Consider the following 27,648-nt stretch of genomic DNA (forward strand, 5'->3'; position numbering starts at 1 on the left):
TCGGGAGTTGGTTGTTTTGACAGATAGCCAGGGTCGCTACTGGCTGGGCGGTATTTTGATGTGAGGGAATTATTTACCAGAGGAATAGAATCCGGAGTTTCCCAATTCTTGGCCACCCTGTTTTGTAAGGCTACATGAAAAGGTAGTACTGGGTCTTCAGTGGGACCATGGTCCAATATGTCTGTTAAATCGTCCTGGACGAATTGGGCTGGTGGTCTAGCCCATCCCAAGTAATCTACCACATTGGTCATTAACTGACGGTAAAATGGACTGGCATGCTCTCCTGGATCTGGTCTACCGAAGTCATTTTCAGGAGAGGTGTCAATGCCACTTGCATTGTGTAAAGACTCCACCAAATCCCTCATTCTGCTTTCCTCTGAGATCAAGCATTCTGGGACATTTGGTGTGCCATACTCCAATCCAAAAGGTACATTTTCCTCCTCGGACCTCTCCTGTTCCTCAAAAATGGAGGTCAAGGATTTGAAAAACTCCTTCCTAGGGAGAGGCTTGAAAACCTTCTCTGGGAGAGGAGGAGGAAGAGGTGTAGTACCATGCTCTGAAGGAATTACATGTTTTTTAACTTTTTCCTTCTCTTTTTCTGGCTGCCCGGCTTGGTTGGAGCCTTTGGCGCTGAGGGTTTCGGCGTCGACGGCGTTGATGACATAGTGGTCGTCGACAGGGTCTGCTTCGAGGGCGTCGAGGCGGCCTTCAAAGGTTTCCCCTTCGAGGTGTGATAGGTCTCGGACGGCGTTGGTGACCTCAAGCGGTCGACTCGACTCGAGCGTTTATCGCTTGGCATCCTGGAAGGTTCCCTATCCTTCCTTTTACGATCACCCGGGCTCGAGGGCGCGCAAGTGTCGGAGTGATGACGCTCCCGGCCGGCTTCCGAAGAAGGCGCAGACCGAGGCTTCGTCTTCTCAAACACCTCCATCATTTCGACCCTGAATGCTTCCCACTCTTCGGTAGACAAATGGTTTGTGGGGTATTTCATTTTCGGAGACTCGTCTGACAACGAGGTGGAGGGAGACCTATGGCGTTGTTTCTTCGACTTTTTCGACGAAGACGACGAGCGATGAGAATCGCTTCGGGATCTAGATCGAAGCCTTTCGCGTCGAGGAGATTTTTCCCCATGGGGTCTCGACTCGACGCTAGAGGCTTTTCGATCCTTCCGACCTACCTGTAGCTTTCCTTTCCTTTCTCGCAAGGCCTTCCCCGTCATCGCCTGACATTTCGAACAGGCCTCCATGTCGTGGCCTTCCTCGAGGCACCACAAACACTCGCGGTGCGGGTCCGTGATCGACATTTTTGAGCCGCACGACTTGCATTTCTTAAAACCCGATCTCGGGGTCGTGGTCGGCGTCAATGACGAGGACATATATTACTTCTCGTTATATTATATTTCTTGACAGAACTCGAGGCGCGCCAAATGTCCCAAGCAATGTAACTGCGAAAAAACAGAACTGAGGACAACGGGCACCGCGCGTGCTACTTATACACCCGATGACGTCACCCTGGACGGAGGCCTTCGAGGGACCATCGACTCGACGACATCGACGCATGGCGCCATCTGCCGAAAAAATCTCCGAAGAGCAGCAAAGCTGGATGGAATACATCTAAAATGAAGAATACGTTGGAGGACACAATCCACTCGAAAGTATATTACTGGAATTGACCTACACATGATTGCTTTGTAGTAAGACTTTTGAAAGCTACTCAGTATTTAAAATGCATATTGTTTTGTGCTACAAAAAAAGATAGCTGATAAATAATACAACGTTCGATTCAATCATGAGCCAGTTAATACAATTCAAAACAAATTACATGGAACATAGACATTTACAAAAATGCACAAAGTTAATTGTCTTCATTAAGTCCAGAAAAACATGAATACATTTTGTGCATCAATTTGGACTCTTTCTGTTGTAATAAAGTCTACCCGAGGCATTTGATACTGTCATTGCTGTCCAGGGTGTGTTCTATTTTCCAATTTAATGCCAAACGAGTATTTGATATCTTCTTTTTGATAGCCCTTATATGTTCTTGCAGGTACATTTTAGGTTTCCCAATAGTACTGCCTATACACCGTTTATTGCAAGTGCATAAGATTACATAGACTACATAGTCTGTGTTGTAATTTGTAAATGTATTCAAGGTTCGTGCATGTCTATTCAGCAGTGTAATGTCCTTGCCACTGTCTAACATTTCCAATATTTATTAAGGATTTTTCTGATTCTGTTGTGATCTCGACTACAAGCAGTGATATATTTGATGTTTGTGTACTTGTTAGTCTTTGAAATGGGGGTTTATCTGTAAGTAACAATGTGTTCCTGGATATTTGGTCCACTTTTGTCTGTGCTTTGGTAATAATAGTGCCTTTGTAACCTCTATTATGAAATTCTGTATCGCCCTCACTACTTTCCAATATTTAAGGAATATCCTGATTCTGTTGTGATCACTACTATAAGTAGTTATAAATCTGATGTTTGTGTCCTTGTTGGCTCTTTGAGGTGGGGGTTTATCTGAAATTAACAATGTTTTCCTGGATATTTGGTTTACTTTTGTCCATGCTTTGGAAATGATAGTGCCTTTGTAACGCTATTACAAAATGTTGTTTCGCCTTCTTCACTGCAATTCCTTTTCGATCCTCATGAATTCTCCATATGGTATGTTATTTATAATGTGTTGTGGATGATTGCTATTTGCATGGAAAATTATATTGCAGATTATGGATTTTTATATAATGTAGTTTGGTTTTCATTATTGATCACAGAGAGTTCTAGATCCAGAAAGACAATCTTTTCCGTGCTGTGACACATCGTCAATTATATAATGTAGTTGTTGCTGTTCAAATAGCTTATGTTGTAAAGAAACAGAATCTCCAGTCCAAATGAATAAAATGACACCAGTAAATCTACCATAGTAGACTATTTTGTTTTCTTTGGTAAATGCTGGGTGCACCCATACATGTTCTAGCTCGAAGTGTCCCAAGAATAGGTTAGCATATGCTGATATTTTGCAATCATAGCTGCTCCTTGCAGTTGTCTATAAATGATGCCATTGAAACGGAATATGTTATGCTTTAAAGTAAATGTGAGCATAGTTTGATCATAGTATTGTGTTCCAAAAACAAAATTGATTGTGACTTAAGTAAGTGATATACTATTTCACTCCCTTGCTTATGTCGTATACTTGTGTATAGAAATGTTACATCTAAAGTAACACATCTATAATTTTTGTGACAGGTAATATTTACCAGTTGTTTAATTACACCCTTCGTGTCTTTGATGTATGATGCCAAAATTTGTGCCAAAGGGTTGAGGAAAATATCTATATATTCTGAGATTCTCTTGCGACCATTTGATTTGAAGACTGGATTTGGATTTAAGAAGATATGATTGCACATATGATTTTGAAGCAAGAAGATATGATTCAAGAAGGAATAAAAGTCATTATTATTTAAGATATTATTTAAACTGCAATGTAAAACAAGGAGCAACACATTGTATGAAACTGACGCTGTTGTTTTTCCAACGTCTTTAATAACAATTGTTTGAATCCCAGAACTAAGCATATGTTGTTCTTGGATAAACATGATAAAGTAACAATAAATCTGAAAGGGAAGCGCCTAAAAGTCATAACACAGCTGCAATATATCCTGTGTAAACTCAACCTCATCCCTGCTGTGCATCTCTTATCTACCATAGTACACTATCCCCAGACTGGCGGTATCTATGTGATGCAGAGTAGACTCTAGGTTGTCCTGCACCACTTGTTTTACTTCTGATAGGTCTGACTTAAATGCCTTTTGTTTCTGTGACAGAAGATCAGGCAAAATATCAGAAATGTCATACCACAGTCAATGGTTGGCAGCCACCAAGCATCCGTTTTAGAGTGTTTCAGATGCAGAGAGGCATTTGCATAGGTGTTTCTACCACATGCCTCTAAGATTCTGTCGTCCTTTGATAGAAATGCAGAGGAAATAGAAGAAGCAGATGACGACAATGTTTCCCATACAGGGACGCTGCAGCCACATTAGAAGAGAGAAGTTGTGGCTGCAGTGAAAATTGAGTAAAGTCAGCGGCAACTTGCCTGTATCCTGCCTCAATCTTTTTATTTGTTGGGAGACATGAATGCAGTTTCTGCCATGTCCTAGTGGCTAGAGCCAAGATCTTTTTGTAAAGGTATGCCTGACAGCCCTTACGCCTGCATGGCCAATCCTCTGCCAGAACACCCCCTTTAGCAACAACTTCTGTGGGAGTGGAGAAACCCAGAAATTAAGAGATTCTATCGACAGAGTCATGAAAGGACCTAGCAGATGTGAGTAAGTCTTCCTCATCCACTGTGTTATCCATGTCTGATACAGGAGTGGAAGATTCAATTTGTGCTGGAATCTCTGAACCTTTGTCAGGTAGAGGATCCAGAGGTGAAGGTGGAGGAGCCTCAGGTGACTCTGACACAATCAGTGTTGTAGCTGTTTGAGGCATCTGTGCAGTAGATTGATCAACCACAAGAGTAGAAGAAACCATCAGTGGCGTGACTGGAAGTTGTAAAACGTCCCTTTTGAGGCACTTAAGTAAATCAGTCATTTGACTGAATCTCATGAGCCCCATGAACCTTGTGAAATATATGTCCTCACTAGTCTTGTGACTGAGGTTGGAGATGCCATTGTGGCTGATAAAATACATGAGTAGTAGGCACCCACCGAGGGTCCTGTACCAGAGCCGACCATGGATCTGAGGACCTGACAGCTGAGGAAAAAGGTGATGATGTGCACCACAAGGCCTGCATAGATGACCACTGGACACTGGGGGTAAACCCATGCCTCAAGACTATTGGTGGCCATTTGACAGGAGGACGTGGATATTGGTGCAAGGTCTGGGCTTACCTATTAGCATTTTGATAGAAAATATGAACACTGGCAATAATGAGCACACAAACACATAGTGGAGCATATACTCAATTTTGGTCTGACTTGACTGCTGCTGACTTTAACAGAGTGTAACACCTGGAAATACATATTTCTGTTAAATTATTAACTTTCATTGCAATACCCTTCAAAGCATCCATTGGATGTTACATTTCTGGATATTGGGGTGGGGGGGCCGAGTGTAATCCAAAGAGCTGAGCAATTCAATGTGAATTTCTCTATATTGAGCACCCAGCCTACAGAGAATCCAACATAACTTCATGAACTAGCAAAGAGGAATTATAGGCTTGGGTAAAATCACTTCCTCAGTTCACAACTCAAATGATATCACTTGTCCCTCATCATTCCAATTTCTTACTTTTGAAATGTGGTGCCCCCAACAGGCTGGTCCCACAGCAACCTGGTCAAAGGCATGGGACTCTCTGTTCCACAATATACAGATGGCAACCAGCTCTATCTGCAGGTCCACAGCACAGATGATGTAAAGAAACTGTTTTACCCTTAGTGAATGAGATATCCTAAAGGGTGGCACACACTTTCTCACAATGCTCACACATTCATAGTATGGATATGCTCACCTTGAACCACGGGTGCTCCAGGGTTTCTTCTGCAATGGGACGCCTTAGAAGCAAAAAAATGAAAATGCATTTGTCAATATATCTATGAAGATGGTCTTTGAAACTAACTCACCACATTAGACAAAACCGGACATTAGAACCCACAACCAGATACCTGACACCTGGCCCAGTAGCTAAATCCTTGATTGTTTCTCACAAGAAATCAAAGTTGGGAACCCTTTATTACCACACCGCAAAGGCCATCTAGAACCCCTCTGAAAACACAGTGGGCTTCATTACGAGGTTGCCGCCAACCCTGTAAGACCGAATCCAGCGCCTGACATCCCGGTGCCACCACCGGGACATTACAAGTCTTGGCGGCGCAGGAAGCCAGGTGCTGGATTTTGTAAGTCCCCATTCCCATGGAGTCCCATAGGAGTCCACTGAGTGGGGAGACGGAAGCAGTAGCACTGCTGCTTCCGTGACGATTCTGCCTACTGGGGCCGATGCGTTCGGCAGGGTCAGACCTGTGAAGCGCAGCAGCCCCGGCAGGCAGACTTGTAGTGAGGCGATTCGGAAACAAGGGTGCCTGTAAGCTTACCGGCACCCTTGTTTCCGGACCGCCACACTTGTAACGAGGCCCAATGTCAGTTGAGGGCAGGTTAAGAGTGACCAAATATCTGATCCGCTCCCAACAAAGAGGGAATGGCTGGATAAAGCCCACACAATATATGAAATAGAAAGCATCACTGCTGCATTGTTAGAGTCGCACGCTCATATAAAAATTATTTGGCTCCCCTTCCTGGAATACTAAGCCGTGCACAGAGGCATACTAAAGCAAACATTGTAGAGTCAGGAGCAAGGTGGCCCAAGATGATTTGATAGACTACAGTATTTGATGAGTCAAATTAGCCATGGTAATGTGGCAAGAGACATGAACGATCTGTTGACTAGTTCTTGACAACATTGAGGTGTTGTGTAGAAGATAACAACTGTTTGAAAAGCTAAAGTCGTTGCCCAGATGTGTGGGGAGTGGAGGGGCGGGTGGGAAGTTTGGAGAGGGGAGGGAGGATGAGGGAGAATTGTTTAAGTTATGTTTTATGCTTAGTTATGCGGTCTGTATAATTACTTTATTCTTACTTTGGTCAACTGTGTAGTATGAATGCTTACTTTTATGTTGTTTGTTCAGGGCTGTTACCTTGTGTAATTTGTCAATTGAAGGTTGGTAATAAAATCAATACTATTTTGTTTAAAAAAATAATAATAATAATCCATGCCGGTGCAGATGCTGGAACATTTGTATGGTGGAGAGGAAGGGAGCTGCATAAACGCAAGTGGCGATCCGCCCCTCCTCTCTGCCATTCAAATGCTTGAAAATAAGGTGTGACATGAATGGAAGACATTAAATCTTTACTCAAGGCTTTTACGCCTTCCATTCACTTTACAGATCAAGTGAAAATGAGCTCCAGAGTGTTCTCGGGGTTACAAATAAACTGGCAGAATTCATAGATTTTTCCCTTGACATGTGACACCAGCTGCTGGCCGGGGCTGACACAGTCTAGGTGGCAATGGGATAGCGTCAAGTATCTTGGGCTAGCGAGCCAGATCGAGGGGGACATTGGTTAGGCTAAACTATGAGATAGTGAGCGAACCAATCAAAGCAGAATTGGACAGGTGGAGTAATTTCACGGTCTCGCAGGTAGGTAGAATCTCACTTCCTTAAAATGGTAATATTGCCCAAGTTCATTTACCTCTTTGTAAATATTCCGATAACGCTCCCGAAGGCGTTTTCCATGGTTTGCAATCTGCATGCGCATGGTTCAATTTGGCTGGTAAATTGGCCAGAGTGCCGTGGGAGATTTGTACCATGCCGCTTGAGGCCTGGGTTCGCCGGACTGGGTCAGGTATTACAGAACAGCAAAAGCCCACTACCTGTCATACTGTTACACAGAAGGTTGGATTCGTCCATGCATCGCTTTGTTGCTTCTATCAACGGTGTTGATCTCGGATATACCCAAGATTAATAGAGAAATCACCATAGCCGCATCAACACATAAGGCTTGGGGGACCTAGCGAAGGATGTTGGGATGGACAGACCTTAGTCAATCCTTCTACCTGTGCGCCACATCCCAGGACTACCCCTCACAACAGAAAAAGGTACCTCGACACCATGATAAAATTGGGGATTGGGAGCTTTGGGGAACTTTTCCCAGATGGAACTTTCCTTCCATTACAGGAATATAGAGGTAGGCAACAAACTTTGGAATCAAACCCGCACGAATAATGCCATGAATTGGGAGTTGCTTCTCTCTGGACAGCAGTTTCCTGGCAGCTTGAGTAGCTTGAAGCTGGATTTCCAAGTTAGTGCCATTCACACCCTTCACAATTTCTTCAACCGTCCATGGTACTGCAACCTGTCCGTTCTGGTTCTTCTCCTGTAGAGGGGAGAGGGGCTCGTCGGGGAAGCTGCTCACGTTCCTCCTCTTGAGCATCTGATCATCCTTCTTTGCTTTCCTGATCTCTACATTGACCTGATCTCGACACATTTGTTGCCTTCTTGGGTTGTACAGACTGCAGCCCTATCCAATTTGAAGCATTCTGGGCTTTGACGAACATTGCTTCTGGCACATCAGATCAGACCCGAGCTGTAGTAGAAGGTGGTGGTATTCCTGTGCTCATGTCCCTCTTGGCTTCACCACACACTCGCATAAGTGAGCAAGCTTTGTGGGCTCTAGGAAATATTGCAGGTGATGGCTCTTCATACAGGGTCTTGGTTATTAAATACGGAGCAGTTGATCCGCTCCTTGCTTTACTTGCTGTGCCTGACCTTTGCGTCTGGCTACTTAAGGAACATTACTTGGACTTTGTCAAACCTCTTCCTCAATAAGAATCCAGCTCCACCTCTAGAAGCCATCCAGCAGATACTGCCAACTCTTGTTCGGTTGCTTCATCATGATGACAAGGAGGTTCTGGCAGACACCTGCTGGGCTGTTTCTTACCTCACTGATGGACCTAATGAGCTGACAGAAGTTGTGGATAAAATTGGACTAGTGCCACGACTGGTGAAGCTCCTGGCATGTGGGGGCCTTGCTATTATGACTCCGTCTTTGAGAGCAATTGGCAACATAGTCACTGGCACATATGAACAGACCCAAGCCATGCTTTTAGCTGGAGCTCTGGCTGTCTTCCCAAGTCTACTCTCCCATTACAAAAATAATATCCAGAAAGAGGCTGGATGTACTCTGTCCAACATCACTGCTGGCCGACAGGACCAGTTCCAGCAAGTTGGAGCTCATGGTAACATTCAATGTCTTGTGAGCATTTTGAAAAAGGGCGACTTCAAAACTCAAAAGGAAGCTGTGTGGGCCGTGACCAACTGCATAAGTGGGGGTAACATCAACCAGGTGGTGTACCTTGTACAGGTTGGCGTTATTGAGCCCTTGATTAACCTTTTATCTGCAAAAGACAGCAAGATCGTTCTAGTCATCCGAGATGCCATTATGAACATTTTCTTGGCTGCTGAGAAACTTGATGAGACTGAGAAGCTGTGTATCATGATTGAAGAGTGTGGAGGCCTGGACAGAATAGAGGCCCCGCAGTCTCATGAGAATAAGATGGTGTACAAAGCTTCCTCTAACCTGATAGACAAATATTTCTCTGCTGGGGGTGAAGAGGATGCAAGTGTTGCTCCAGAAATTACCACTGATGGCTACGCCTTTCAGATTGTAGAAACTAACGCTGGAGGTTTTAACTTTTAGTAGCGTTCTGTCATTGTTGTCTTTGTATGTCTTGAGTCTGTCTCAATTTTAATGCGAAATTCTAGCGCTTTCGTCTCTACTTGTTCAGTTCTGAAAACTGTAAACACACAATGTGAAATTTCTATTCTGTCTACATTTGTTGGTATTGTAAATAAAATAAAGTTTCTTATAAAGTTCCCAAAAAAAAAGAGGAATATAGAGGTAAGGCGGAAACGTAGCATAATCAAGTACATTGTTTCAAAGAGACATACAGTGCCAGTAAACACAGAGAAACAAAACAGAGGGTTCTATTTAGTGAAGACAACACCCAGGAGTGCCCAGACAGAAGACCTGAGAGGCTCCAGCCTGCAGCCACACTCAAACTAACATGGAAAAGGAGGAGAGTACAGCAGAGTGTATTAAGTCACAGAGGTCTCTAATCAACTGCATGGGCAAGCATTCTGAAAAGCAGGTGGTGACATGCACCACACCCTTCTTGTGCAGTTGTAGACTTTGTGTCAGATTCAGTTCTGGATAGGAATTGCCAGAGAAGGGCCCAGATGTCACAAAAGGAATGTTGTTTGAAAAACAAGTTACAGTAATTCTTTCTGCCGCACTGCACCACATCAAACCATACCAGGAAGCTCTAATAGCTCTGAAAGAGCTTCTGCCATACCTCTAGGAAAGAAGGATGTATCTCTTGGTGATAATTCATCTCACATATACATTTTACTCTAACTTTAGTAACGCCACAGTAGACCATCCAGCAGGAACACAACTGGCTCACTCATCAAACCCACCCTCAATTTCAAGAGTTTGAATTTTTTTTATTTTGTTTAAACCTGATGTGCTGCCCACTGCGCTTTGCTCCGTTTTATTGAAATTACTGATGCTAAAAACATACTAGGTTTCTGGGTTTCTCCTTGCTGCTAACGTGTGTCAGTGGGATTGTTTTGTGTTCCATTTAGTTATTTCTTGCCACTGATATCACTGTGGGACTAAATCTCCCAAGTAGCCTAGCACTGCTTTTGCCACCTAATCCAACGTGTGAGCACTGGCACGTGTAAGCCAGTTTGTGCCAATTCATGACCGGAGGTGGCGACGTGATTGCGTTTTAGACTGTTTGTCTTTGCTCCGGTTTCAGTTAAGTTTGCTGTTATGCCTCCCATGATTGAGGCTAATCCACTTGCTTTGATTGAGGAGGTGGCAGCACAATCGAAACAACAGGACTCTTGCAGACTAGACCTCAGAGCTCCACTGAAATGATTGCCCAATATAAGTCTCTCGGGGAGCTGCAGCTGTTGCCAGCTATCACTCCTGCCACTGTATGATACATGGGAGGGGCTCTTTGTTGATCATGCCTGTATCTGTGTGCAGTCAGATACCCATCTGTCTGATACTTTCCTAATACCAGTGCTAACATTATTGCTAGGCCTGCAGTGTCAAGCATAAATACCAATATTGCTGTTACTGTTTCTGATACCCCAAATACAGGCTGTGGCTTTACATCGAAAAGCAGCAGAGCAGTTCTGACTGATGTCCTCTGTTAACGCCGTCCAAGGCACTACAAAATAGTGACTTAAATTGTGTCCTTAAAACACAAGGTCATTGGTTAAACAGTATTACGAAATTGCTGATTACATTGTTGAAAACAATGTAGACACAATTACCATCACTGAAACTTGGCTCTCTGGTACCTCTGGACATGACCTTGCACTTGCTGTGCCAGATGGTTATATGGCAATTACAAAAAACAGACTCTCTGTCATGGGAGGTGGAGTTGCCATCATTTTTTGAAAGAATCTTAATATCCATAAAGTTATCAATGAGGCCCCCGAGAGCACGGAGCTATTGCTGGTTACACTTCTTGTTAACCCTTGTGTCACATACAGCTTATTTATACTGTATAAACCCCCTAATGACATGCCGCATTTTGAGACTTAGTTCATCTCTAGTCTCTGTCCAATAATTAAACCATTGTCCAATATTTTATTGCTGGGCAATTTTAATTATTGGTTTAATGATAATTAGCAGCATAGTATGAACTCTACCCAAAGGGAAGGTCACATATTGGTTTGGATATGTACATATGAAATTACGACTAATGATCTCACAATCTCACCTTGTCTGTGGTCCGATCATTATTTTGTTAAATTCCGTCTGTCCATCTCTAATCTCAAACCACGTATGCGTCCTGTATCATCATCACCACGCATAATCTGCCCAAATCTACAAAAGATTATCTTTCTCCGCTGCTGCATACACCGTCTGAGGTGCTTGTGTCTTTAAAATCTGCTCAGAACATTGGTCTCTATCAGAGCCTTGGCGGCATCCCAGCGGTAATACTGCAGGGATACCGCAGACACAAATAGTGTTACCGCTACTCGGTCCCGCACTATTAGCGCCGGATCATGAGTAGAGGTGCAGCAGTAAGTTCCCATTACCCATTGGGTCCTAGCGCCGGCGCAATTAGCCAATAAATGGGCGGAAAGTGTAGTATTTTACCTCCAGAAAAAAGCTGGAGGTAAAACTCCAACCTTTCCGCCCAACTCATGATTTGGCCAGCCCTTAAATGCGTCAGTAATAGCATTACTGCCGCATTTATGGGCTAAGGCCAAATTCGTGATGAGGCCCATTGTTGACCATTATCAGCACTCACTGACCTTAGCCATAGGTGAGATAGCTCCTTTAAGAAATCATAAGAGCTGTGTAACTTCTAATAAACAATCTTGGTTTATGCTTGATTTACAATCTGAGAAAAACAAATGTCACAAAAACTGGCTTAGATCTCCTCTGAAGACAAGGAAGTGTATCTGTCTGCTGCAAAAAAAGGATGTGCCTGTCAGGATGAGTTGGGCATGCAATTATTCACCTGTGTGTCACCTCAACAGACTTGCATTAGACAGTTACGACATTGTGTTTGACCTATCCTGGACATGATGTCTGGTTGTCAGGACTGCTCTGATGCGTGTGTGCATATTTCTGTGGTATGTGTGCACATTGGTAGTAGTCCTGCCACGCTGGCTTGTACTGGTGTGTGCATCATGAATATGCTAATTGTCATGTTGTCCCTTTGCACACATTGCCGGTATTCATGTGCCCATATGTGTGTGTTCATGCATTTTGGGTGCAATATTTGTGCATGTCTTACCCTGGCCCCTGCCTCTGGCATCTGCCTGTGCATGGCCCATATCGATGTTGTAGTCATGTATCTTTCACATGAACTTGGACATATCACCATGATGTGTGGCTTGTTGTACTTACTGCCCTCTGCTTGCATCCCTGCTCCAGCCTCTGCTGCTCCTACTCAATCGATCCCCTCCATATGCAGCACCGTGCTGCATGCCTCCTTCCACAGTATCAGTATCAGAGGAGAGGTTGTCTCGCCTCTAGTGGCAAGGCCTTCCCTCTGATGTGCCGAGAGTAGATGCCTTACTCGCATGAGAAGGTCATCCCACCTTTTGTGGCAGTGTTTTGGAGTGCGTGGGACAGGGCGCACTGCCGTGACCTTCTGAGTCACCTCCTTCCAAATAGTTTGCCCTCATTGGTCACAATGTTGTCAGTCAATGAAGTAAGTTCAGGCTCTGTGAACCGCGGCTTACGTTGACGGACTTCAAAGACACGAGATTTGTATGTGCCTGCCATGTTGCCTGTGTCTCTGTGAATGGATGGCTACAGAAAGTGCCTGATTTTATATAGATTGTGTTTTTCAAAATGGCCACGGGCGAGCTTCTAGTTCCTGCGATGACACTGTTTCTGGTTCTGCTAATACCATTGCCAATGTTTCTGGCATCGGTTGGCCCGTTGCCGGTGTTTCCATGATTGCGCATGCCGGAATCGCTGTTACTGGAATTTTTTCAAACAGAAACACCAGCGTTTCTTGCTTTTGATGGTGTTTCCGTCATGCCAGTTACACCAATTCTGGCAATGCGAGATGCGCGGAAACGCTACTACTGGGATGATGAAATCACGGGTGCATTTCCAGTTGACTCGTAATTAGGGCTATTGTCTTCCAGCAGAGTATACCATCACTGAGCATAACAAATTGCCAGTTTACTGTGAGCCACCATTTTGAACACATTCATGGGGATTAATGAGGTCACCAAGAGCTAGCAGCCACTTCACACACTGGAATAAAGGTGACTTGGGTTCTTTATGGAAGCATTAGTGAGTAGTAGGAAGGGAGGAATGGATTCCAAGATAGCAGGCAGACCAAACAAAGGCTTGTTCCAGCCTCCCAACCCCCTAAGCCGAAAGTGAGCTCAGGCTCCCCTGGAAAAGGAATGGAGAACGGGTACACACCCTCACAGGGAGCCAAGCCCAGAGGGCAGAAGCAGCACCCCCCCATAAAGCCCAGAGACTCCAGTCAGTCAGTGTGGGTTGTAGGATTAGGAGGCTGGAGTTTGAAGGCAGTTGTCCAGGAAAGAAGTTTGGCGAGAGCATAAGTTGGGGAGGCAGAGGAGTAGAGGGGGCAAAGAAGCTTGTGAGAAGAAAGAAGGAAGTAACTCCAGGTGGGACTGAGGTGGAGATGATAACATCAGATGGTTGTCAAGGATGGCTTCAATAATTCCACAAATTTAGGGAAAAACAGAGCACAGGTTTTTATTTTTTCACTCATGTTTTTGTTACAGAGAAGACTGCAGGTTAATTTGGGTAAGGGATGTTCCTGACTGATCTCCCGACCTTCTGTGGGCTCTCTCATCCCTATCACAGGCTTCCCTGTTCCTCAGTGGTAAAATGAAAGCTAGCGATTGGTAACACCTATTGTCCAAGCTATCCCAATCTGGAAGTGGGGGCCTAAAGGCTGAGTCCTTCCCTACCTTGCTCCCTCTAGGACTTTCTGAGGACTCCCTAATGTGATTAATGATGTTCTAGATTCTCTTTCTCTCACTCCTGTATCTCCTTACTCTTTCCACCATTCTCCTCCTACTCTCTCTCTCCGTCTTCTGGTGCCTCTCTCTTTCTTCCACTTCTGGTCTTCCTAGGTCTTTCTCTCTCTACCTATTATGTCCCTCCTTTGCATCTCCAATCACTCCCCACTCCCTCATGTCCTCCTCTTTTCCTCTGGTCTTCTCACATTCCTCCCCTCACTGTTCGCTCAGCCTCCACCTACTACTCCCTCATGTCTCCAACCAACGCCCACCCCAGCACCTTTCTCCTCTCTCTTTCACTCTCGAGCGGGAAATTGCTGCGAACAGGAGCTTCCTGCTTTGTCTCTTTCCCTAATCGGCTCATGTTGTGTATGTTTGCCGCTGTGTTGTATTCTGGACCTTGCAGTCATGTAAAGGCCAAAAGAGGACAATGGCCAGAAAAAAGGCGGGAAGGCATTTGTGATTGAAAGTGCTACCAACAGTAGCAATCACGGAATACTTAGGAGGGGCAGGAACTCCCCGCCCCCCCACAACTCCCTCACCTTGGCTCTGGGGTAAGATCTACTCTGGGGGCAGCCTACCCAAGTCCTTAGGGTCCATGTTCCACCCTGACCATGTGACATGGTGGAAAAAGTACTGAGGTGGAAAATGTGACATCACAAGGTGGGAGCGAGGTAAGCCGGAGAGGTGATGCCAGGAGTGGGACTAAAGCTGAGCTGTAGTTGGTAAAATCCAGTGGTAGAAACATAATTGAGGTGAAGGAATGATATCAGGAGACAGCAATACAGCTAAGGTGGAGGTGGTAACATTGAGTGGTGGAGAGGAGACAGTATTAAGGTGGATGAGATAACACCAGGAGTATTGTTTGTCCAGTTCTTTGTTCCACCAGGAAGCCAGCTGATGTTGAAGGAGTCTCCTCTTCAGCTGAGCAAAGGGCACAACCAGAATGCAGGACGCCATCTGACCTAGAAGTTGCTGAAACTACCAGGCTGAAGTCTGTTGCTGATTTAGAAAATTATTGGTAGCCAATTTTGCATCCTGCACTCTCACTGTTTTGGGGAAAATCTCCCCTGTGTTTGCATCCCATTGCCAACCGATGATACTGATATCCTGAGTCGCTGAGAGACAAGACTGCTTCTCATTGACCAACCGACCAAACTTGAAAAGCAAATCCAAAAGGAACTGAAGTTACTGTTGAGTTTGTTAAAATGACTCTGTGCGTACCAGCCATTCATCCAGGTATGGGTAAATGTTCACCCTCTGACGTCATGAATGAGCTGTTACTGGGACTATATGGTTTGTAAAATGGCGGCCTGCCAGAGAGAATCTCAGTAATCTCTTGTGTGCTACTGCAATTGGTATGTGTGAAGATGCGCCCTTCAAATCAACAGCACACAACCAGTCTCCCCGACAAAGGGGATTCCGGATCAGAGCTGGCGTAACCATTTTGAATTCTTCTAGTGGGAGGGTAAGATTGAGGAAAAGTATCCGCAGGTCAGCCTGGTTCTTCTTCAGGCAAGAGGAGAAAAATGGCAAGAGTGGAGCGCTGTTGCGCACGATCCGTTATGGCCGCTCTCTTGTAGAGCTCCTTTGTCCTGCAGCCTGTGACGGTTGACATCTGCTCCTGACCAGTACTATCCTGACCGCTATTGACACCCAGGGGAACCGGAGCTGTGGCGCTTTCATTTACAGTGTCTCGCTCACCACGAGACACTGTAGCGGTACTGGGATCGGTGCTCGAAACCTGGGAAGGTGTGCGGCCCAGTGGTGCTGACGCCGTACGACTGCGGTCGGACTACTTGGTCTGTGGTCCGCTGGTGCAGTGGAGCCCTTCCAGGGGGTGGGCCACAAAGTGGAGTCCACGGTAGCTGTGATCGCTGAACTTGTCTCCTGTGGACAGCAGAGATTGTGCACGACCAACAGCACCACTGATGGCAGGCGCCCGACTGCGCAGATGATGGGAGTAGTGCTTCTGGGCTGAGGCCACACATCCTGCATGGCAACTGGGCTTGCGCATGTTGTGCAGGTCCTCCGGGAACGCTGCTCCTGACCCTCATTTTCTTTCGTCATTCATAGATTTTACCTACCTCCCCAGGCACAATGTAAGAGGAAGACTTAGGTTGTTGAAAAGGGTGTCATACATCTGCTGCTACATTGTTTAGACCTCTTCCTTGGCCCCCGATTGATCTACCTTCACAATAGCCTACAGGGTGGCCATAGACCTGTTACTGTGGCACCTGCTTCTTATTACCTCCATGGGTGCTCCTATTCCAGAGGTCTGTTTGGGGTCACGACAGAACCTGTGTGTGGTGCGCTGGGAGCGCTGGCCTCTCCTACTGGCCCTGTGTGTGGTCTTCTGCTAGCATTGTTTTTTTAAGCTCCAGAAGTACTGTGCCCCCATCAGCAGATCAAGATCCTGACATTGTGCATTTAGCTGCTGTTTGCTGCAGGGGTTGGGACACTACTACTGGTTTCAGTGGGTGGTCATTGGCTGTCGAAAGAACTGGAGAAGCACTTCCTGCTTACCCAAAGCTAGTGGTTGGTGCTAGTGATCAGTGGTTTGACACCTTCGTAGTCCATCTGGAGTCAGGAGCTGTTGCCAACGGAAAACGGACAGAGCTAAGACCACCGCATACACACCTGTGCAATGACGAAGGGTGTGAGGAAGAAGCAGAGTTTTATAAATATGTATACCAAGACCACCCCCAAGAGTCCCTGAAAACAATATAGATGCCTCCATGGAAGATTTTGTGGAGCACACCATCCTGACACTCCTTGACCAGCCCAAGCCGTCGCCACAGTTTGCGGTGGAGCATGCCCACAGATCCCTGGTGCCAAAACCCAAGCCCGGGGGGCCGCCGCACCCGATAATTGCCTGGATTCTAAATTATTGTGATCGAGACGCGATCCTTCGCACCGCCCGCAAAAAAGGTGAACTACTCTTGGGCTCCAGCATACTCCATTTTTATCCAGACTTCTCAGTAGCGGTGCAACAAGAGAGGAAAACATTTATTGCAGTGAAAAAGAGGCTTTGGGATGCTGAATCTAGCTAAACTGCGTATTGAATGCGGGAGCAAGACGTATTTCTTCACACGCCCAGAGGAAGCCATGAAGTTCTTAGATGAGCATACTGCTGTGTCGTGACACTTTCCGATTTGCCTATATTACTTCCTCTTCCTTTACTTAGACCTGGTTTGACACACTTCAACAATGCCCCTGTCCGGTTGAATTGCTTTTTTCTCTAGGCATTCAAACTATACTGCAATGGCGCCAATGTGCTTCTGCAGGAAGCATTCACATAATTTCCTTGTTGATTGCTACTACAGGAGATATACTGATAGCTGACATGCTTTCTTTCAATGATCGGTCATGTGGCCATGGGGCCCAGGCCGCCTTTCATGTGCCGGCCCCCCAATGCGATGTTGCAATGTTTGTTGGGATGTTTGACTTTGGAGGTACATCTTCCATTTTGGGGGAGTATGAGGGGGAGGCAAGGGAGGGTTTGAAAAAGGGGTTTAAAATGCACTTGGTTCTGCTATAACGGATTTTTACTTTGTTTGGAATGTTCATGGTGCTACTTGAGACACTTCGTTCCATAAGGGGGTTGCTGGCGGGAGGCTTTGTTTTGCCCTGGGATAATGGGTGAGTTTACGTGTCTGAGCTGAAACATCTGGGGATTGGGAATACGATTAAAAGTCAGAAGTGTTTGTTTTATATTGAACGGCACAAAGCAAACCTTTTATTTTTGCCTTTTTTTGGTCAATTTATCATCCGTAGATGAGTAAAACAATTCTGCTTCTTCAGAAAGTAGGTCAACAATTCTTTTTGCACAACTTTATTAAAATAAGGGGCACAGGCCCACACGGTATGCCGCTTGTCAACTCCCAGGTAAATAGTTGTTGAGGCTGTATCAATATGATATATAGAAGACTCTCTTAAGTCCAGAGCTATTAGACAAGCCTCAGTGAGACCAGACTTCAATCCTGCCACCTTGTCCTAGGGGGGGAACCTTTGGAAATGTGTGATCTCCTTCATAAGTGTTGGTTAGCAATAGCTAGCATTGCATCACAATTAGCCTGGTGGATGTGAAGTGTGTCATTGGAATACACCTTTTTGCCATATGCATCCCATCAGTTTGTGCTCTTTGAAAGTGGTGTAGAGGATTGTCCCATGAGGGAGTACGATGATTTCGTAAGCATTGTAGCAGCAGCAAAAACAGAGGACCTTGACTGCGGATTAGCCAATAAGCATGATGAACCAACCTGTAATTGGTGATATTTGTGTTCCACTTTTTTATTGACAGTCTGAATATAATGTGGATTTTTCACCAGTACATCATTTTGAAAGGCCACTCCTGATTTGTCTGTATTCTGGAGGGATAGCACTTCTGAAAGTACCCCGGGTTCAGCGGAGGATTTATGCGGCACAGGAAGACATAAAAATTCCCCTACTCCCCACATTCGACCGTGAAATGCCTCGGCCGAAAGTGAAATATCATCTTCAGTGTCCCCTTCATTATCCATGTCCGCTGTAACATTATCTGAATCGGTCGGCTCGGAAGTTGAAATGCCTGACATAGGAGCAGCTGAAGTTGTAGTTACTTACCTGTAACTTTTTTTCTACAGCATTGATATCGTTCATAGATTCAGATGCTTGAATATTCCCTGTCATCAGACTGGGAATCCTAAGTAATTTAAAATAATAATATATATAATGTTTCCCATTGGAAATTAATACAGAATGGAGATAATGGCCCTCATTACGACCCTGGCGTTGGACCATGGTGCTAATAGCTAATAGCACCATGGTCCATGCCGGTAACTTACCGACTCCGCCATGGCGGAATGGGGAATTACCGCCCCATTCCGAGGTTGGCGCGGCGGTAATTCCCCATGCCGCCATGGCCCTTCTCCATTCCCATTTTTGCCCCATAGGGCTCAATGGAAATGGGGAAGGCGCTAAGTACGGTGCCGCAAATTGCGGCACCGTACTTAGCAAGAAGGTCCCTTTGCGGGTTGGATTTTAATGCCTGCAAAAAGCAGGCGTTAAAATCGCCAACCCGCAAAGGGACCTCGTAATCAGGCGTTAAGGGGTTAACAGCGCCGCCACCTTTTACGGTGCCGTTAACCACTTAACGCCAGGGTTGTAATGAGGGCCAATGCCTGCAGAGGCATTCACTTGTATGGTCCCTCCACCTCACTTTGGTCCTTTTCGACCCTAAGCAATGAGGTGACAGGGTTTAAGCTCCACCCCAGGCAGCCATTTTCCAATTTTGAGCCATAGTAACTGTAATACGATGACTGACTGGCTACGGAGCAGCCTCCCAGGGGAGGAGGGCGCATGTGAATCTATGAAAGATACCAATGCTGGAGAAGAACAAGTTACTTCTTACCTTGTAACGTTCTTTCGACGGGATGTTCCTCTGACGTATTCCTCATCTTAGATATATCCTTCCAGCTCTGCTGACCTCGGAAAATGTTTTCTCTAGAGGGCGCTGCGCGTCGACGTCCCTCGAGTCGATGTCCCTCGACAGCCGCCGTATCGATGCTCAACGTCATCCTGCCTATAAAGGCCGCGTGCATCGTCCGTTGCTCAGTTCCGTTTTGTAGCCCACAGTATTACTGTCTGGACTAGACTAATCACCCTCAAGGAGCGTAAGCTGCAACAACAAGGGAAGTAGAACTGCGGGGATGGATGGGAGGGTCGATGAGGAATACGTCGGAGGAACATCCCGTCGAAAGAACGTTACAAGGTAAGAAGTAACTTGTTCTTCGAAGGGATTGTGTCCTCCGACGTATTCCTCATCTTAGATAGGCTCCCCTAGCAGTATTCTATTATTGGAGGAGGGAGTACTGACTTCACGCTGTCTTCTATTGATGAATAGAATGCAGTACAGCCATTCCAAACCTAGTCTCTTGACTGGAGGAGGAATCCAAGTTGTAAAATCATGTAAAGGTATGGGCAGACGACCATGTAGCGGCCGCACATATGTCTTTAACTGGCACGCCTCTTTTGAGGGCCGATGAAGCTGCAATACCTCTGGTCGAATGAGCCCTAAGGTTTTGAAGGGGCTCTTTCCCTGCCAGTTTATAACATTCCAGAATGGCTAGAATGATCCATCTGGAAATGGTCTGCTTAGTTATTGGTAACCCCAGCTTGTGACCTGCGTAACCTACAAACAGCTGGTCTGCCTGTCTTATCCTGGCTAGTCTACTAATGTAAAAACTTAAAACCCTCCTAGGGTCTAGTCTGTGTAACCTCTCTTCCTCTTTCCCCGGGTGAGGAGGAGGATAGAAAGATGGTAGGGTAATCTTCTGAGTGATATGGAATTCAGAAACCACCTTTGGGAGGAAATTAGGCTTCACTTGCAGGACAACTTTGTCTTTGTGAAAGATTGTATGAGGGGGTTTACAAGAAAGAGCTTGTAATTCGCTCACCCTTCTAGCAGATGTAAGTGCTATTAATAAAACAGTTTTAAGGGTAAGGAATCTTAACGAACAAGAATGGAGAGGTTCGAAAGGTGTACCCATCAGGAAAGTTAGTACTAAGTTTAAATCCCACAGGGGAACTTGGAATGGTCTTGGGGGATAAACATTGGTTAACCCCTTTAGAAACTGTATTACCAAGGGTAATTTGAAATAGGATGGTTCTTCCGCAGTACGCTTAAAGATAGATAGCGCTGCGAGATAGCCCTTAATGGTGCCAACTTGAAGGCCTGAATTTGCCAAATATAGTAGGAAGGACAAAACCATTGGTGTACCACATGAAAATGGGTCGATATTCTGTTCTCTACACCAGCTGCAAAATCTGTTCCAACGGCAGCGGTATAAAGACTTTGTTGCTGGCTTCCTTGCCGAAAGCAACACCTCCATAACATCATCAGGGAGGTCCCAATCCTTGTACCTCAGCCGTTCAGAAGCCAAGCGTGAAGGTTGAGGGTTTTGATGTCTGGATGGAGAACCTGACCTCCCTTCTGTGAGAGTAGGTTCTCTCTGAGAGGAAGTCGAATTGGAGGGCAGATGGACAAGTCTAGAAGGTCCGGGTACCACGTTCTCCTGGCCCAATCCGGGGCAATTAGGATCATGGTTCGCCGGAATCTTCTCAACCTCCTGATCATTTGAGGAATGACAGGGACTGGTGGGAACGCGTACAGAAGCGGAAACTCCCAGTCCACTATGAACGCGTCTCCCAGAGCTCCTCTCGGAGGAAATTCCCTTGAGCAGAACAGGTCGCATTTCCTGTTTAGGCTGGTGGCGAACAGATCTACCTGAGGGGTTCCCCAAAGGGCGAAGATCTCTTGAAGGACTTCCTGAGCTAGCTCCCACTCGTGGGAGACTGTGTTCTGCCTGCTCAGAGCGTCCGCTGTCAAGTTCTTCTCTCCGGCTAGGTGAACTGCCGATAGAGAGATTCCTTCTTGGATTGCCCAAAACCAGAGCTGCATCGCCTCTCTGCACAGGGGTAGTGATCCTACGCCTCCTCTTTTGTTGAGGTAATGCATGGCCACCGTGTTGTCCGTCATTATCAGGACGTTCTTCCCTTGTACAGCTGGCAGGAAAGCCTTCAACACAAGTCTGATGGCTCTCAGCTCTAACAGGTTGATGTGTAGTCTGGACTCCGATGGAGACCAACGACCGCTGATGGTCAAGTCGTTGGCGTGGGCTCCCCACCCCGTGAGTGAGGCATCCGTGACTACTGTTATCTCCGGCCAGGGTTGCCAAAACTGTTCTCCTTTCAGAATGTTCTCCTGACAGGCCCACCACTGAAGGTCTCGAGCCACCCTGCCGGGTACCTGAAGAAGATCTGTCATTCTCCCTGAGAATTGTGACCACTGAGTCCTCAGTGCCCACTGGAGGGATCTCATTCTCAGGCGAGCCTCTGGCACAAGGAAAATGCAGGATGCCATGAGGCCTAGCAACCTCAAAAAGTCAAAGGCTGGGAGACATTGGGCATGCTGGAACTTGGTAACCATCTGTAGAATATCTTGAGCCCTCACCTCTGGTGGCGAGGCTTTTCCCAGGGAAGTATCCAGGATCGCTCCTATGAACTGGAGTCTCTGCGATGGTATCATTTGTGACTTCTTTAAATTGAGGGAGAAGCCCAGTCTGTGAAGGAAATGGCACACATGATTTAGCTGGATCTGAGCTTGCTCCGGAGAAACAGCCCTGATCAGCCAATCGTCAGGTAGGGGTAGACGTGAATCCCTTCCCTCCTTAGACTTGCAGCCACTACCGACATTAACTTGGTGAAGACCCTCGGGGCGGAGGTCAGCCCAAATGGCAGTACTCGAAATTGATAGTGAGAGTTGCCAATTGCGAACCTCAGGTACTTCCTGTGTTTGAGATGGATAGGCACATGGAAATAAGCGTCCTGAAGGTCCAGAGATACCAACCAGTCCTGAAACTGAAGGGCCTGGAGGATCTGAGAAAGAGTGACCATCTTGAATTTGTCTTTTCTGAGGAATTTGTTCAATTCTCGCAAGTCCAAGATGGGTCTCAGTCCTCCGTCTTTCTTCGGAATGAGAAAGTAAGGGGAGTACCAGCCCTTGTCCCTCTCCGCTACAGGTACCGGTTCTATGGCACCTTTCTCTAGCAGGTCCAAAATTTCCTGCAAGAGGAGCGGATCTGGAGCTTTCTGAGAGCTGATCCCCGGTGGATGACTCTGAGGTATACGTAGGAAAGGCAGGCAGTAACCTTGGGCGACAGTTTCCAATGCCCAAGCATCTGACGTGATAGCCTGCCATACCGTCAGATGTTGAGTCAACCTGCCTCCTACAGGTGTCCTGTGAGGGGAGTCCTCAGATTGGTTTTGGGGCGGCTGATGCAGATGCCGATGGTAAAGAGGCACCTGCTGTTGCTGCGGCTTTAGAATATCTACCCCGTCCACCTCGGGTAGTTCTTCTTTGACCCCTTTGAGCCGGTCGTCCTCTACCTCTTCCGAATGCGGAGTAGAAGCGAAAGGACTTGCCCCTCGCAGAGGTTCCTGTGGGACGAAAAGGAGTCTGACGGATTGCAGCTCCTAGGGATTTTGCTGCAGCTTTTGAAGTTTGCAGTTTCTCTAAACTGTCATCCGCCTTTTTCCCGAACAAAGAAGAGCCATCGAATGGCATGTTCAAGAGCCTGGCTTGCGCATCTGGGGCAAAACCCGACTTTCTCAACCAAGCGAATCTCCTGGTTGATGTACTTGCCGCCATTGCTCTGCTGATACTGTCAGCCGAATCAATGCCCGTCTGGAGGGATTCGCACATAGCGTCTTTACCGTCCTGTATAATATTCAGGAACGCATCCCTTTCTTCTCCCTCCGGGATGCAGTCAGCCGCTGTAGAAGCACACTCCCAAAGTGTATGGCTGAACCTAGCAAGGGTGCAAGTAGCATTAACAGACTTTAATGCCATGCTACATGCTGAAAAGACTTTCTTTGCCATAGCATCATATTTTTTATCGTCCCTGTCCTGTGGGACTGTAGGATAAGCCGTCTTGACATCGGTAGAGGATGCTGCTTGTACCACCAGACTTTCTGGGGATGGATGTTTAGACAAAAACTCTGGGTCTGTGGAAGATACCCTGTACTTTCAGACAGTTTTTTATTTACTGCTGGTATTACATCTGGGGTTTCCCAGTTTGTCATGATCTTTCTCTGAAGAGCTTCATGAAAGGGCACCACAGGATCCTCTTGTGGGCCTTTGTCGAGAATATCCGTGAGGTCATCTTGCTGGAAAGATTGTGAAGGTGCAGACCACCCCATGAACTCTGTAATCCTGGCCATTAAGGCTCTGTAGGGGGTTTCAGCATGCTCCCCCGGGTCTGGCTTAGCAAAATCCACCTCAGGGGAAGTGTCTAACCCACTTGCCTCATGTAAAGAATCATGAAGATCCTTTAATCTGCGCTCTTCAGAGGAAAATTCCTCTCTAACTGGGGTTACAGGTCCCTGTAACTCAAATGTGTCTTGTTCAGACAAATCACCCTCTTCTAAAATTGAGGATATAGTTCTCAATTGTTCTGAACTCATAAAGGGAGTAAATCCCATTTCCAAGGCAGAGGGTGCCGAACTTGTCATTATTGGCCTCGAAAACGTCGATGTCGTCGACGCCGACGTCGAAGGCTTCGAGCGTGGCGTCGAAAACAGAGGTGAAGGCCTCGAGGACCTCGACAGAATTGGAATTCTACTCGACAATATCGACGCCATCGACGTCGAGGGCCTGGGGATAGTCACTGGATGTGTGGTCACCGTGACTTTTCTTGGCGTCGACGCCGGTGTCGAGGCCGGCGTCGAGTCGACAGACCTGTGTGTCGAAGGTCCCTTCGACAACGGCGTCGAAGACATCGACCTCGACGGAACCTTCGTCGACGGCGTCGACGGAACCTTCGAGGAAGGTTTGGAGGTCATAGTCCTGCTCGAGGGTTCGAGACGCGCTCGAGAGGTTTCTTCCGCCGGGTACTGCGACTCGCGGCGTTTTTGACCTTCGGGTCTTTCGACCAGAGCATCGCTCTCGGCAGTCTTCGAGGGGGTCGAGGCCGCTTTCTCGAAGACACTCATCATATTTTTTCGGAATTCCTCCCATTCAGCCCGGGAACTATGTTTCGTGGGGCAAGGGATTCTTTTTGGCGAAACAGAGGAAGAGGAAGACGGAGAAGGGGTTCTTCGACGTCTCCTCTTCGAGTGCTTCGATCTCGAGGAGTGATGAGACCCACTCCGAGACCTGGAGCGCGAATGGTGACGAGAAGACGAATGTCTCGACTTCCTCGACGAAGAAGAAGCTTTAAAAGTCTTACCTTTCTCCAGCTTCCCCCTACGCTCCTTCAGGGCCTTAGCTGTCATGGACATACAGTCCTCGCATTCCGAACAATGGTGTTCAGCTCCCAAGCACCACAGACAATTTCTGTGAGGATCGGTCAACGACATCTTTTTCCCACAATCTCGACATTTTTTGAAGCCGGATCGAGGAGTTGTCGGTTCCGACGAGGAAGCCATCGAGTACGGATCGAATAACTCGAGGTAAATAGGATTAATCTGACTAAGAACTGAGCAACGGTATTCCGAGGCACCGAGTAAGCGCGGAAAAACGGAACTGAGCAACGGACGCTGCGCGCGGCCTTTATAGGCAGGATGACGTCGAGCGTCGATACGGCGGCTGTCGAGGGACATCGACTCGAGGGACGTCGACGCGCAGCGCCCTCTAGAGAAAAAATTTTCCGAGGCCAGCAGAGCTGGAAGGATATATCTAAGATGAGGAATACGTCGGAGGACACAATCCCTTCGAAATACAGTTACAGTTAAGTAACTATGACTTGTCCAGCATTGGCTATCGATCTATCTATCTATCTGCTCTTTTCTATAGCGCCATAGAATACCAGGTAGTGAAGCATGCTTTGACCATCACAATACATTTGAGGCTATACCTCTACATTAAAAGGGCATTTAGACTTTAAGCATGCTAGGTAACCATGGATGGGAAGGAGGGATATTTAGCCAGCTCTTACCTTACGCAAATAGGTGTTGGAGCACCGCCTGCCCGATCGCGGACTCCCTTCCGGTGTCTTCCACCAAGCCATAATGCTTGGCAAAAGTATGGCCCGTGCTCCAGGGAGCCACTCTACATATGTCCTTTATGGCATATGTAAAGGACATATGCATATATGTCCTTTATAAAACACTTGTGTACGAGCGCGATATAAATAAAATATAATTTCATTTGGGGGGCGCTGTTGCACGCATCAAAGATGGCCGCTTGAAAGGAGAGCTCCGGCTCACACAAACATCCTGATCAAAAAACATCCTTTCTACGCCGCTCTACACACAACAGATTCCAGTGGCGTGAAACCTCCTGCATGTACCCTGCAAAAATCGGGTAAATCCATGCCCGGACGGCCGGGTTGTGCCACTCGGAGGGTGAGGCGGCTGTATGGCGCTGGCGCAGCCGCCCCGTGGCTCCACAAGATTGCTGCTGGAGTCCGAAGGCTGAACGCGGGAGACCAGGCAGCAGTGGGTAGGGGCACTGCGTTATACGCTGTGGTGCCAAACCCCCCTAGAGGAGCTGCGGGGACCCGGCGGAGTTTCCGCCGCTGCTGTGTCGCAGGAGAAGCTGCGCCGTGTGTGAACAGTGGAAAGCCGGTGTGACCATTTGTGCGGGCGGCGGACGGAGTTGGAAGTAGCTCCAGCTGGCGTACGGCGCGTGCGGCTGCGTCTGCCGTGCGAGGGCTGGGTCCCGCTCCCCCGTGAGGACACCAATACGAGGGCGCCTGGAACGGTGCGGAGAAGCACTGATCTCGCGGCCAGCCCCGGCAGAATAAGTAAGTGCAGCGGGACAGGAGGGGCCCCCGCTACAAAGATACCCATGGAGGATGGCTCCTGGAACGGACAAGGAGGTGGCCCCCTGATGGTGTGGTGTGAGGGAGACCCAAGGCTACACACTCAGGATATAAAGTACTGTAAACGAAGTGGGGACCACTGCGCGCAGAAATAGCGTGTGGATCCCAGATTGTCGATGTGAGCCCGCGCGGCCACGGCTGTGGGAATCGGAGGGCTGCGCCCCAAGGAGAGAGGAGTGATACGGGCGCTTGGCTAATACCTACTCCAGCAGTGAGACGGAGAAGCCCCTAACATTCTGAGGGGTCACGGCAGCGGCAGGCCCCGCCTAAGGCCATTTGCACTTCCCGGAGCAGGCAAGTGTGACACCCCGCCAAGAACTATAGTCCAGCTGACATCCTGAGTAGCCGGGGCGGGTCCGCCTGGTGGCAATACCTGCTTAGACGACAGAAGCAAGCGTAAGAGAGCAGATACTTGGCCCAGGTAGGGGCGAGGAAGATACTGGGCTCTCATATTATTGGGTTTCTATCAACAAAACGATACATGGGAGGTCACAACCCAACCCTAGGTTACATACCAATCTACATGGGCCGCATCGAGAGGAAAGGTACAGGAGGCAAAAAGACAGGCCCAATGAATTCCTACGCCAGCTCCCATGACAACCATGCAGGGCGCCCGATGAGTCGCGACAACCACCAGATAGGCAGGATGAAGACCCCTTAGATCGCCTGGCAACACTAGTCCAAAATGGGTTCATGACAGTTAATGTCAAATTGGATGACATTGTAGCGATGATCGGGTCCCTGAAGGCCAGAGTTTAGAAAGAGAGCACACGTATTACAGAAACGTACCTCAACAGCATTACCCTCCCAACGCTGCCTGTGGAATACAGACTTGCGCTGGACCAACCCCTGACCACTGAGGAGGTCGACGAGGTGATCAAATCACTGGCCAGCGGCAAAGCACCGGGCTTGGACGGACTTGGTGCAGAATTGTATAAGGAGTTAAATGAGAAACTGACCCCAGTGCTATTGTCAGTGTGGGAGGAGGCAGTGAAAGTGGGCACCCTGCCACCATCAATGAGAGAGGCCATAATAACAGTTCTGTTGAATCCCAGGCGACCACCCAACGAGATGTCCTCCTATCGACCCCTGTCCCTAATAAACTGCAATGCTAAAATATTTGCCAAGATCCTGGCCACAAGACTCCTACCGCACATGCCCACATTGGTACATCCAGATCAGTGCGGCTTT

At 47.2% G+C, this 27,648-nt stretch overlaps 1 protein-coding gene and 1 pseudogene across 4 annotated transcripts in view; one reads left to right on the forward strand and one right to left on the reverse strand.

Moving 5' to 3' along the window:
- The window catches only part of SPEG (striated muscle enriched protein kinase), a 2,620,794-nt gene that overhangs the window by 657,199 nt on the left and 1,935,947 nt on the right, over nucleotides 1-27,648 (reverse strand). For all 4 annotated transcript variants that reach the window (XM_069616880.1, XM_069616879.1, XM_069616881.1 and 1 more), the window contains one exon: nucleotides 5,506-5,548. In XM_069616880.1, the coding sequence (XP_069472981.1) occupies nucleotides 5,506-5,548 (43 nt within the window). The remainder of the gene's footprint in view (nucleotides 1-5,505; nucleotides 5,549-27,648) is intronic.
- Nucleotides 8,030-9,267, forward strand: LOC138489549 (importin subunit alpha-1 pseudogene; annotated as a pseudogene).

Source organism: Ambystoma mexicanum, chromosome 9 (genome assembly GCF_040938575.1).
Source record: "Ambystoma mexicanum isolate Mex_15411 chromosome 9, UKY_AmexF1_1, whole genome shotgun sequence".
Classification (NCBI taxonomy): domain Eukaryota; kingdom Metazoa; phylum Chordata; class Amphibia; order Caudata; family Ambystomatidae; genus Ambystoma; species Ambystoma mexicanum.